This window comes from Esox lucius, chromosome 11, assembly GCF_011004845.1.
Source record: "Esox lucius isolate fEsoLuc1 chromosome 11, fEsoLuc1.pri, whole genome shotgun sequence".
Classification (NCBI taxonomy): Eukaryota; Metazoa; Chordata; class Actinopteri; order Esociformes; family Esocidae; genus Esox; species Esox lucius.
Window position 1 is genome coordinate 18,598,442 of NC_047579.1, and position 14,221 is coordinate 18,612,662.

General features: G+C 39.4%; 2 protein-coding genes across 6 annotated transcripts in view; one reads left to right on the forward strand and one right to left on the reverse strand.

Moving 5' to 3' along the window:
• LOC105005954 (immunoglobulin kappa light chain-like) overlaps positions 1-14,221 on the reverse strand; it is an 82,636-nt gene that overhangs the window by 33,752 nt on the left and 34,663 nt on the right. The window lies entirely within an intron of this gene.
• Positions 8,344-13,469, forward strand: LOC106024144. Of its 3 annotated transcripts, none has more exons than XM_029123079.2 (8): positions 8,344-8,428; positions 10,288-10,426; positions 10,521-10,913; positions 11,976-12,207; positions 12,440-12,547; positions 12,627-12,784; positions 12,871-13,077; positions 13,204-13,469. In XM_029123079.2, the coding sequence occupies exons 2-8, from the start codon at positions 10,407-10,409 to the stop codon at positions 13,253-13,255; spliced, it is 1,170 nt and encodes a 389-aa protein (XP_028978912.1). In that variant the 5' UTR covers positions 8,344-8,428; positions 10,288-10,406; the 3' UTR covers positions 13,256-13,469. The 3 variants fall into 3 exon arrangements, with proteins under 3 accessions (XP_028978912.1, XP_028978914.1, XP_028978913.1); XM_029123081.2 differs by lacking the exon at positions 8,344-8,428 and adding an exon at positions 8,528-8,563; XM_029123080.2 differs by lacking the exon at positions 8,344-8,428 and adding an exon at positions 8,727-9,094.

Below are 14,221 nucleotides of genomic sequence, written 5' to 3' on the forward strand. Positions count from 1 at the left end.
CAACTTATAAAAGTCAGTATAACATAAACTTAAGTTATTAGGAAAATGTCTCTAACTTTAATTTACACTAAGCATAAACATTTGAGTAAGGAATAGATTAGGGTTTACATGTATTGATGCTCGAGTTCCAAACCAAAACAAATGGATAAGAACAGGTTTAAGCCATCAGGTGCCCAGTTTAGGAAAAGAGCAAAGAAGAGGAGAAACATACGAAAAATAAAAGTATGCAGCTATGTCATCTCTTTATGAGTATAATGTTATGCATGTAATGAAATTGGCTAGTAAAACAGTTATGTTTGTTATTATGATATTAAACATTAGGTGACAATATTCTGTTTTCTGTCCAACTAGTTCCAAGGTGTTACGCTGCTATATTATTGTGCTGGGGGATATGAGGAATGCACTTTCTGCAACTTTTCTCAGTCTCCTCCAGTTTTAAATTTTAGGAGGAGATGAGGTCCTGGTCCACACCTGTGGAGTATCTGGTTTGGGGGGCCCGTTGCTGTCCCTGTCCTTGTCCACCTGGTCATACTTTTGACCTAGTCTAGAATCAAATAGTCTCTGGATTTAGCCCGGAGAAATGTATTTATTATTCCAATTGGACTCTTAATATCTCACCCGGCACAGCCAGAAGAGGACTGGTCACCCCTCTGAGCCTCGGTCCTCTCTAGGTTTCTTCCTAAAATTCGGCCTTCTTAGGGAGTTTTTCCTAGCCACTAAAATACAACACTACTGTTGTTTGCTCCTTGGGGTTTGAGGCCGGGTGTCTCTGTAAAGCACTTTGTGACAACTGCTGTTGTAAAAAGGGCTTTATAATTACCTTTGATTGGTTGATTGAACCAGTTATCCCAACATTCTAACTTATGTAGCACCCCACCCCCTAGTCAGTTTTTATGAGGTGGGATGTTAGAGGTCGCAAAACTACTTAAATTATTATTTTACTATAATACATGGTATATAACCAAATTTTCTTCTCGTCTGTAAAAAAAAAATCAACCAGACGCTGTTAAACAATGCAAAATATATTCTTTACTAAAGTGGGTTGTAGCCCTTTTGTTTGAAATTTAGTACTCAAACAAATATGAATAAATCATATACAACTAAATTCCTAAGCTTTGTTATCATTATTTCTAACAGTTATCTAATAATCTAAATAAACCCCTTCAACTTTAAGTATCAAAGTATTTTTATTGTCAAATGCACAAAATAACATTGCGTCGTTCTGAGCAGTGAAATTCTTATGAAATGGCACATGACATCTATGCAGTAGCATTATTTAAAATATGAAGAAAAAAATTGAAGAAAAAAAAACCATAACAATATAAACTAGCAGCAGTTCAAAAGAGGGTAGATAAAGGGTATATGGACAATATGAAATACATTTTATAAATATTATAAGTGTAAGTGTAATAGTGCCTATGAATGGTACATTAAAATATGCTAATGTACTTTGAATATACATAGAAAGTCATCAGAGAATTTGAAGTGTTCGTGTGATCAATATGATCATAGATCAGTGTTGCTGGTTGAGAAGCCTTATGGCCTGGGGGAAAAACTGTCTATTAGTCCGGAAATACATGCTCTGATGCTACCAGCAGCAGTGTGAACAGACCGTAGCCTGGGTGTCGGTAGTCTCTGATGATGCTCTGTGCTTTCCTAAGGCATCGTGTGTGGTAGTTGCCCTGCACAGAGGGGACATGATGCGTTCCGCTGATTGCGAGGATGCTCTCAATGGTGCACCTGTAAATGTTGGAGAGAGTTTTACCAGACATGCCAAACTTCCTGAGTCTCCTCAGAAAGTATAGGCATTCTGGAATGTTTTTACTGCCGAGTCTGCCTGCCTGGACCAGAAAATCTAAAGAAATCACCCAAATTGCCCTGATAAAAATTTGACATAACCTTGAATGTTTGGCATTGTTACAGACAAACAAGGTGACACACACAGGTGAAAATGGCAATTATTAGGTAAATTGCAATTTGTTTCTTTGTATAAATAGTCAATGAGTTTGTTAGCTCTCACATGGATGCACTGGGGAGGCTAGATACTGAGCCATGGGGAGCAGAAAATAACTGTCAAAAGACCTGCGTAACAAGGTAATCAAACTCTATAAAGATGGAAAAGGATATAAAAAGATATCCAAAGCCTTACAAATGCAAGTCAGTACTGTTCAATCACTTATTAATTAGTGGAATATTTGGGGATCTTTTGATACCAAGCCAAGGTCAGGTAGATCACGAATGAGTTCGGCCAAAACTGCCAGAAGAATTGTTCTGGATACCAAGAAAAAGTCACAGGTAACCTCGGGAGAAATACAGGCTGCTCCGGAAAAAGATGGTTTGATTGTTTGAAGGAGCACAATATGATGATATTTGGAAAAAAACACACTGTAATTTTTGTGTGACAAGACCAAAATAGAGCTTTATGGTCACAACCATAAGTGCTATGTTTGGAGAGGGTTCAACAAGGTCTATAGTGAACAGAATAGTGAAGCATGGTGGTGGCTCACTGATGTTTTGAAGGTGTGTGAGCTCGAAAGGCACGGGGAATCTTGTGAAAATTGATGGCAAGATTAATGCAGCATGTTATCAGAAAATACTGGCCGACAATTTGCATTCTTCTGCATGAAAGCTGCGCATGCATGCCACGGATAGGAGAAGACCTAGGTCATCATACCCTGTTCTAAGAAGTGATTTTGGCCACAACCGAAGGTGACCTGGTACAGATGGCTCCAAGGTGAAGTTGACTGTGTCTCCTCTGTTTCTTCCATTCGGGCAGGACAGAGACAAGGAGTAGCTCAGATTGGGAAGTCTGTTAACTCTGACCTAGAACTATGGTTGCCATGATAGTGTAGGGTTCTATCTTGTTTTCATATTCTTATGATGACTTATTTTCTTATATGTATCTTGAGCATAAGAGATAATATTTTGGGACCTGACAAGGGGGATATAAAGAGGTGAAAGCAATTATGTATAATCAGAACAACTGTCATGACACTACTCTGTTGGTCTCCGTAATTATACCCTGTCTTGTTTTTTGATGATTGTTCCCGTGGATCCACAAAATTAAACTTAGAGTAATCAACTGCTATATGAACGACTTAAGTTTCTTTTTTCATTTTCCACAGTCTCTGACATCTAAAACACCCCCCCTTCCCCAATAGTCATTAGCATTACATTACCCTGGCAAACAGTGAAAACAAAGGACAGGAACTCTCCCAATTAATCAATGCGAAATTATCGAATGGAAGGGCTTTGCTGTCAGTTGTTGTCAGACATGCAACAAGAAAGAAAGGACAAACCTTTCTACAATTTTCTTGTAAAGTTTGATCCATAAGCCATACATTACAATAAAGTATATCAGACTATTCAGCCCTTTATGGGTGATACGAGTTCATCTCCACTGGTTGCTAGACAACATATCTGTTCTTAATTATTGTGTACTTTACGGCCCACCTCATAATTAGGAACTGGTTTGAAATGTATTTTTCATTGGATTCTATACATTAGTACTCTCCCTCAGTTAATGCAAACCAGACATCCTTGAAATTTTTTCATTGTGGTATTATAACTGTCCTGACTCTCCTCCGTTCCTTTGTCGGTTCAGAGCATTGAACCAACATCACTGGCACAGCTAGAACGACCCAGATCTGTTGACAAATAAATATATGCATCTTCCCTACAACCCCGAATTTTTTATTTTCTTGAGTTTTCTTGATTTCTGACAGATAATCGTAATTTCAATGGAAACAGGAAATCCAAACACTACAGATAAATGTCCACTATATCATGCATTTAGTTACATTCCAGTTTGCTCAGAGTTGATGGCCCACACCTGGTGTTCCAGATGTAAAGAGAAACAAATTTTATCCAGGACCCCTGATTAACATCACCAAGGGTGTGTTGAAGACTTGGTGGGGCCAGACGCTTCTCTTCGTCGAATACACTTCCACTTTTTCTCAACATACATTTAAATCCCACTGACATCCCACTGGCATCCCACTCACATCCCACTGACATCCCACTCACATCCCACTGACATCCCACTGACATCCCACTGACATCCCACTGGCATCCCACTGACATCCCACTGGCATCCCACTGACATCCCACTGGCATCCCACTGGCATCCCACTGACATCCCACTGACATCCCACTGACATCCCACTGGCATCCCACTGGCATCCCACTGGCATCCCACTGGCATCCCACTGACATCCCACTGACATCCCACTGGCATCCCACTGACATCCCACTGGCATGGTGTTTTGACTGTTGATATTCTTTTAGGCAAATCTTCTTTTAGATGCCACAAAATGTCCTGGAGGACATCTGCTTGGAGCTGGTCCGGGCTGAGAGTCATACAGCCTACCTATGTCTCTCCCTCACCTGCCGTCTCTTCAGAGACATAGTACGTGAGCAGAGGTTCATGGGAAGGGCACATTTTGCATGTCTGGAGAGTAAGTAAAGTACTATTGGATAGCACCTTTAGTTGGGTATCTCTGTGTTGTTGTGTGTTCTGTCTATTAACTCACATGACCATCACTGAGATGTTCATGATTGTGTGAGACGTGTAGACTCACAGTCAATGGACCTCATTGATTAAGCTTGCATACGATCAAATTTGATCTCAACCTGGTTATATGATCATTTCAATGACCAAGTTGGTATTCATCAATTTTAACTTTGCCGTAGCTTTAAGATCAGTCACATCTGGTCATAGAAAATATGAAGCCTCCTCACATTGGACATTGGTGATTTGCAATAAGCATCATGATGAAAAAGAACGGAAATCATAACCGCATCTGTAACAACGAAACAGCCGCAGCAATACTACTCATAATATAAATAATAATGATAATGACTGGACGAATAATCTAAAGCACACACAAACATCACCTGCTAAACTATCTATTTGTCTATATTACACACGGATCATATATCCCTTGTATTTGTATGCTAGAGTTGAATGATATTTCCAATATCTTTTATGCCTTTGTAAAGTTTTTTCAGCCACCTTTGTATTTAATGGGCTACGCAAACTAGCATAGCTTAAATCACTAAGGCTATGCCTGCAATAGTAGGACGACATCTGTGTCTGGTATGTCTGATATGTGAATAGGAATTTTAAATAGGGTCTGGCATCTTGTTTAGCCAGTATTTATTAAATTGACATGTGAAATAATTTAAAATATAATTGCTTGAGGATCTTTGGGCATCTGTTTTGGATCCCTCCGGAACGCCTTCCTGGGAAGGTGTTCCGGTCCCGTCCCACCGGGAGGAGACCCCGGGGAAGACCTAGGACACGCTGGAGGGACTATGTCTCCCGGCTGGCCTGGGAACGCCTCGGTGTCCCCCCGGAAGAGCTGGAGGAAGTGTCTGGGGAGAGGGAAGTCTGGGCATCTCTACTTAGACTGCTGCCCCCGCGACCCGGCCCCGGATAAGCGGAAGATGATGGATGGATGGAGGATCAGGCAGGTACACTAAATTGTATTGTGGATCTGAGGTAAATTTGAAATCAGGGTATTCAAATCAAATGTTTTCATGATCAAATGTTTTTGAAATATTTTGATGATGCTAGCTAGTTGGGACCTTTAAATCCATAACTCTTTTTTTTTGTACTGGTGAGGTGGACTGGACCTGATATTCAGAGCAGATTAAAAGAGTGGCAGAGGTGGGCTTGTCAGTACGAATACGTTCATACTGCAGAGAGCTGTACGAGGACTGCAGGGGATATACTGGAGATAGGAAGTTTGGGGTTCACCCACCCTACTACAGTGATATTTTGTATCCAGGGAGATGCTCAGCTTGCCAGTAGATAATGTTAGTGTTGTTGAATAAACATATCCATGTGGTCATTGTCTCAAGGTCAATTAATGATTTATTTTATCAAATGTTGCATATTCAGTTAATAGATTGTATGCTATATTGTGTAGTAATCCTATGCTAGCCCATTCATTTATTATAAGGGGGGAGAATATTTAGTTGAAAAATGTGCAAATTTAGTTTTGTGGCTTTTTATTTTAGAAAATGTTTCAATGTTATGACAGAATTAAGTACAGTACATGTAGTGATGTTATGTGCTGACACAAATAATGTTTGTTACAATAAGTATTTAATATGTAATAATCCAGGTGGTCTTGATAGATGGTCCTGGATCAGACATTATGTGACGGTCTAGATAAATTATGCTGCCACAGACATGTATTGGTCTAGATAAATGATGCTGCCACAGACAATTAGTTTAATCAGCTTTGATTTAAATAAACCCTGAGTAAAGCACATGTATGTGGAGATAAAAAGCCATCATCAATGGAACACAGATAACATGATTCACCATGGCATCATGAGAAAAAAGGTCTCGAACCTCATACTTATCCCAGTGTAGTTAGAAATATTAATGATTGGGTCGTGGAGGCGCGCGGCAAATATTGGGGCTGAACCCTCTCACCCTATTCAGAACTCTCCCCTCTGGCAGAAGGCTGTGGTCTATCAAGAACAACAATATCTACAGCAGTAGGCCTCATGAACATGCCCCTGGAGCCAAACTGACTATAGCCCGCTCCTCACATACACACACATCCCTCAACTGGAAATATATATAACCCCTCCCCACATACACACAACCCTCAACAGGATATATCTATAACCCCTCCCCACATACACACACAACCCTCAACTGGAAATATATATAACCCCTCCCCACATACACACAACCCTCAACTGGAAATATCTATAACCCCTCCTCACATACACACACAACCCTCAACTGGAAATAAATATAACCCCTCCCCACATACACACACATCCTTCAACTGGAAATTTATATAACCCCTCCCCACATACACACACATCCCTCAACTGGAAATATATATAACCCCTCCCCACATACACACACATCCCTCAATTGGAAATATATATAACCCCTCCCAACACACACACACATCCTTCAACTGGAAATATCTATAACCCCTCCCCACATACACACACAACCCTCAACTGGAAATATCTATAACCCCTCCCAACATACACACACATCCCTCAACTGGAAATATATATAACCCCTCCCCACATACACAGACATCCCTCAACTGGAAATATCTATAACCCGTCCCCACATACACACACAGCCCTCAACTGGAAATATCTATAACCCCTCCCCACATACACAGACATCCCTCAACTGGACAAAATCCTGCACCTTACATATATTCTTTAGTTTATTTTTATACTCAGTCCACTGTTCTTATTGGTTTTTTATTTCCCTTATTCCTTTTGTATAACAGATTCCTTGTTTGTTGTGAAACTTACTTGGCAATAAAACTCATACAGCGGTAGAATTTTTTGTAGTCGACTGTTGGTAATATTCAGGTTCTTAGTTGTCCTTCAGACATCACAATATTTTTTAATGTTATATTATATAATATTATATATTTTTAAAATGTTGATGAGGCCTGCACACTGCTGTAAAAACTAAATTTTAATTTTCACTTTCCAGAGTAAAAGTTATAATTTAACTGTCTAATCTTAATCTTCTACCAGTTATTGATGGTGCAATCTATTTGGTGAAGCCTTCTGCCATAACAGACATCCATGCAGGTGTAAGTACTCTTAATACTCCACAGACTCCATCATAATTGGTTAGAGTAGAACCCACAAATTACAGGAGCATGATGAAGACATCTTGTCAGCTGCCACAGAGAGGGAAGAAACAAAGAGACCTATTGAGGTTCACACTTATAAAATAAAATCTTACAGTCGATGATAGTGTTGTACCTTAATAAAACATGTATCTTCTTTTTCTCTAACAGAGCAGCGCTGAAAATTACAATGGCAAAGAGGGTCCATCCACCTTAACAGCACAACTTACCTCAGTAACCTACCAGTGGTATGGGCGAAGTAAAATGCCAGCAACAATTACAAATACATAGGGCCCCTTGATTTTTTAGCATATAATCACTCTATACAGTCTCCTGAACATTTGCTAAAATACATTCACAGCGGCATATAGAATAGTTTATTCTGTATAAGGCAAAACGTATGTGTACAGTCTATTATAGTGTTTTGCATTAGGGGCAAAAGAAGGTGTGGATAATATTGTGTGGCTAGATGTAGCATGCCATACCCCAGGATTAGACAGGTTTGTCATACTCTACACACTTTCATGAACATTTTTTACATGTTTTAATGCCTACTTTTTATTGAAATAACTCAATTAATGTTATTAATTGTTGTCAATGTTTTGCGAGGTACATTTCCTAAACTTTGAATAAATTCAAACTGTATCAGTTTTGAAGTATTTCGTTGGCCTCTTTTATTTTGAAATGTTCAACATTTTTGTGACCCGGAAGTGTTTTTTAATAATTCTTGTGACGCTGTTTAAACATGAAAACATGCTGGCAAAACGAGTATTTTTCCGTGTTAATTATTGGTAAGAAACTATCGAAATATACAACCAATATACATCTAAGTTGGGCAATGTAACTAGTTTCCCATTCTAAAAATCGGGTGCATTTATGCGTTTTCTGAGTAACATTCTGTTGGTCCATAACAAAGTATATGTTTGGTAAGAACCACCATTCAAAGTTAACACGTGAAAATTGTAGTACCACATATCGCCATATGAATGTTGTGATTGGTAAAATTATTTTCACCTTTCAATGGGTTGATTGAGATTTAATCGGAGGATGTAGGCTGTTGGGTTTTTAAACTGGATAAACAGCTAGCTCCAGATTTACGTTAGCGAGCCTCGTTGTCACTGATTAATGTCCGGTAGTAGAATAATTTAAACTAAAACAGTGCATGGTGTCTCATGAGACTAGGCAGACTATTTTACGTAAAACCATGGCACCCGATTTCCTATGATATGTTACGTTAGGTTACATTAAAATGCACTATCAAAACGTATTATTCATTACGAATGGGCTCAAACGAACGCCAGACAAACGTGTCACACTTTACGAATTTGAACAAAATGGTTTAATCCTGTTTCGAGCCGACAACGTTCAGATCTGAAGTCTAGCGCTCTATACACTTTGCTCCACACGGGTATACATATTGAGGACGAGTAACAGCATTACCAAGGACGCTGCAATATGTAATAAATTCATTTTAAGGTTACAGTTAGCTTAACGTAAGGTATCACAGCACTGGGGTTAAGGTTTGGGCTAAGGTTAGAAAACGAAAAAGGTTAGGTTTTGGTTAAAGTAAGGTCTCACAGCACTGGAGTTCAGGTTAGGGTTTGGGTTAAGATTAGGTATCACAGCACTGTGGTTATGGTTAAGGTTTGTCTTATGGTTATAAAAAAAAAAAATCACTTAAAACTTCAAAAAGTTCATGTTGTAGCACCACTACTCGCCTCCCCTGAATGCAAGTTCGTGTCTGGAGCAGTGGGTAGACCATCGGTATGTGGAGCGGAAGGTTCCCGGTTGGAAACACGACCTACTGTTTTTTTTGTGGATTATTACTCTTAATGTTACTTTACTTATATATATCTACAAAATCGTCTGGAAAATATTTCTATGTAATATAGTCAGGTTAATCCTCCTGAGACCAAGTTGATAATACCGAATAGGTGGAGCCTGGTTGCAGCCAACGATTTAGGCTAATAGTATTTGAATTACAACCTGATACCTGTTTATTTGAAGAAAATATGTTGGAGAATTCTATGAAATCATTACTTCAACTGCAACCATTAGTTCAGCCAACAATACCTTACTCTATGTAATGGCATTCTGAGTCCTAATAGACCTAATTTTAAAACCATGTGCAGAGCTGGTTTCGCAGCATAACATTCTAATTTCTTTTTACATAATGATTATATGTTTGCTTCATATCTGCAAAATAATTAAAATGCTACTAGTTCCACTTTAAGCTGTGGACACAATTGTTTTTAATGGAGACGATGCATCAGATCCCCATAAACTCACATGTTAATGTGGTGCTGCTAACTCCAGGGTTAAAGCTCAAGGACGGGCTGGCACATTTTTTCTTACTACTACTTGTTCTATTTTGTTTATAACATTGACATTTGGCAACAACAAAAAAAGAAAATGAAATAAGACCAAAAGCTGATATTCATTATGATTAACATAGATGAGGCCTACCTCTTCATGATTAAGGCTTTTTATGTTTAATGTTAAATATATCTTATAAATTTTATTAAACCTTTAAATGTAGCAGAGACTAAGGAGTAAAAGTAGTAAAGCAATTTGTTTTCAAGTAAACAGTTTTAGCACTTTGTTACAGTACGCAACATGTTTAACTTACCTTGTTTAACCCCACCCCCAGAATCAATGTCTATTAACACCTGGGGATGAGATCAGCCTTAAATAGGGGCTTTCAACTCCCCCAGCTCACTTCTTCAACTCAAGTACAACGCTCATCTCAGTTCAGATCAACTCTTCAAAATGTCTTCCAACAGAAAAAGGTATATTCTGGATTTTTCTTATGTAGAGTTCCTTTTAATGTTCCCTGTAAAGTGATTAAGTGAATTCAGATTTGTTTTCTTTCCTGTCCTTCAGCAAACCAAACAGACGTCTGCTCCTGTGTGAGGTTTGTTTGAAACCTCAAGTTTGTCTCTCTAAACATCTCCGGGTTGTTTGTATGAAACACTCTACACCTGAACAAGTGAAAGAGAAAGTTCGGGCTGCAAAAGTCTCTGCTTGTCAATTTGAAACAGTCGGCAGGTTTTGGGACTACAGGCTTCTCCGAAAAACCATCAAGAGTGATGAGGACAGGACCAAGATGGTGGACATGCTGAAGGAAAGGGGTTTCATTGTTACTAATGTCCCTAAACCATTGATTGCAGTTCCTCCTGCTCAACACCAGGAAGAAACTGTTAATCAAGAACAGGAACTTGATACACCAACTGCACCACCAGTGGGGTCAGGTGACCCCGGGGCATTTTATCAAAAGTGTGTTTTATTTTTTTAACGCATAACAACAATCTAACATTAACCTTGTAGACATGCATTTGACAAACAAGACCAAACACAAAAATCCAAATGAACATTGTGCTTTCAAACATCAAAACACATTTCATGTAGACTCTACCCTACAAAAATCTGCGTAGACACAACCCTACAAAAATCTGCGTAGACACAACCCTACAAACATCCGGGTAGACACAACCCTACAAACATCCGGGTAGGCACAACCCTACAAACATCCGGGTAGACACAACCCTACAAACATCCAGGTAGACACAACCCTACAAACATCCGGGTAGGCACAACCCTACAAACATCCGGGTAGGCACAACCCTACAAACATCCGGGTAGGCACAACCCTACAAACATCCGGGTAGGCACAACCCTACAAACATCCGGGTAGGCACAACCCTACAAACATCCGGGTAGGCACAACCCTACAAACATCCGGGTAGGCACAACCCTACAAACATCCGGGTAGGCACAACCCTACAAACATCCGGGTAGGCACAACCCTACAAACATCCGGGTAGGCACAACCCTACAAACATCCGGGTAGGCACAACCCTACAAACATCCGGGTAGGCACAACCCTACAAACATCCGGGTAGGCACAACCCTACAAACATCCGGGTAGGCACAACCTTACAAACATCAGCGTAGGCACAACCTTACAAACATCCGGGTAGACACAACCCTACAAACATCCGGGTAGGCACAACCCTACAAACATCAGCGTAGACACAACCCTACAAACATCCGCGTAGACACAACCCTACAAACATCCGCGTAGACACAACCCTACAAACATCCGCGTAGACACAATCTTACAAACATCCGGGTAGGCACAACCCTACAAACATCCGGGTAGGCACAACCCTACAAACATCAGCGTAGGCACAACCTTACAAACATCAGCGTAGGCACAACCTTACAAACATCAGCGTAGGCACAACCCTACAAACATCCATTGTTATGATTCTAAACATTTAAAACAGACATGTACTCAGTGGTGTAATGTCATGATAATTCAAATTTGCATTGCAGGTATATTAACAGAAGGCATTTTCTGACAATGGGCATCAGCACGCCTTTTGATTGCCAGCTGATCCTTAGGGTTGCTAAGAAGGACTTCAGGGCTGTCATTTCAAAGCTAGTGAATGCAACAGCTGAATCACCACCACTGGATCAAAAGGAACACTCTCTAGTTGTGAACTATCTGGTGGCTCTCCTGACGCTAAAGCTCCTTCTGCACGCAAGGGTTATTAGAAACATGACTGTAAGTATGAATTACTCCTGCATTGATTCCTTCCATGTTATGGTTGTTTTTAAAACAATAGAGTAGATTTATCTGGGGTAGAGATGGAAAGGTGTCCTTGTGGTGTGGTGTCTGAATCCACTACCCGAAACCATGACAGGGACAGCTTTGTTCTGTCTCTGAGCAATATAGTTAATTTCCCCTCCTCCCCACTTGGCAAGAGATGTAAGTAACAGTAAAATAATGTTTTCAGGTCACTGATTGGCTTAATAGAGTGAAGACCAAATTCAATGGCAAAGAATATGTCGTTGTGGGAGGGAGGCAAACAGCTGCCTTTGCCCTGAATCAACACGAGGAGATGGTGAGTTGAAACATGTTTGCAGTGTGCTTCTTCACTGTGAACATGGCACAATAGTAACTTTTATGATTCTATTCAACAGTGGTTTCAGTATTATTATATTGAAATACGTCCAAAACGGCTCAGGAACAATCCGAATTCAGGAGCAATGGTTGATCGCTCGGATGAATTGTTCTTCCTCAACTCCAAAGGAATGAATATGTGCAATCTCTGCACTGACCTTGAACGGTTTCTAAAACAGTACGTTGTTACTGATTTATTTAAACCTTTAGTCCTTCATTAGTCCTCTCTAGTATACATAAACATGTTTTTGTTTGTTTTTTTAGATACAAGTGCCCAAAGGTGACCATAAAACATACAAGACACTCCTTTGAGGACGCCGCCGATGAAAGCTTGAACAGCACTGAGGTGTCCCTGATTTCTAATTATATATTACAGTCAGGTGCAACTTCTGAAAATGACAACCTCATGCTGCATCCTGAAAACGTCGTCCAGGCATGTGTTCTGCTCAGCAAGTTAGCAAGGGACCCAAAGTATGTACCCATGGAAAATATACACAAAATATCCAATCCAAAGGTTTCAATGGTCCAACACTTTTATTTGTCTGGGTTTGTAAAGTGCTAATTATTTATCAATAATATGTTTGTTTTATTTTTTAGTCCCGAATCAAACAAGGCTGGGCCATCGAGGACATTAACGAGAGAGAACTGATCAGTCAGGATGGACAGGCAGAACATGTCTGAAAACTTTACCCAAGCATATCCAGTGAGCTTGGAAGGCGTACTGGGGATAGGAAGTGTGGGGTTCACCCACCCTACTGCAGTGATGTTTCGTATCCAGGGAGAGCCTCAGCTTGCCAGTGATTATTCTGTTGTGTAAGTGTAGATAATGTTAGTGTTGTTGAATAAAGATATATCCGTGTGGTCATTGTGTCAAGGTCAATTAATGATTTATTTTATCAAATGTTGCATATTCAGTTAATAGATTGTATGCTATATTGTGTAGTAATCCTATGCTAGCCCATTCATTTATTATAAGGGGGGGAGAATATATAGTTTAACAATTTGCGAATTCAGTTTTGTGGCTTTTTATTTTAGAAAATCTTTCAATTAAGTACAGTACATGTATTGATGTTACATGCTGACACAAATATTGTTTGTTACAATAAGTATTTAATATGTAATAATCCTCATGGTCTTGTTAGATGGTCATGGAACAGACATTATGTGTTGGTCTAGATAAATTATGCTGCCACAGACATTATGTATTGGTCTAGATAAATTATGCTGCCACAGACATTATGTATTGGTCTAGATAAATTATTCTGCCACAGACATTATGTGTTGGTCTAGATAAATTATACTGCCACAGACATTATGTAGCAGTCTAGATACAGTGTGGAAACAAGTATTTGATACACTTCCGATTTTCCAGGTTTTCCTACTTACAAAGCATGTAGGTCTGTAATTTTTATCATCAGTACACTTCAACTGTGAGAGACGCAATCTAAAACAAAAATCCAGAAAATCACATTGTATGATTTTTAAGTAATTAATTAGCATTTTATTGCATGACATACATATTTGATACATCAGAAAAGCAGAACTTAATATTTGGTACAGAAACCTTTGTTTGCAATTACAGAGATCATACGTTTCCTGTAGTTCTTGACCAGGT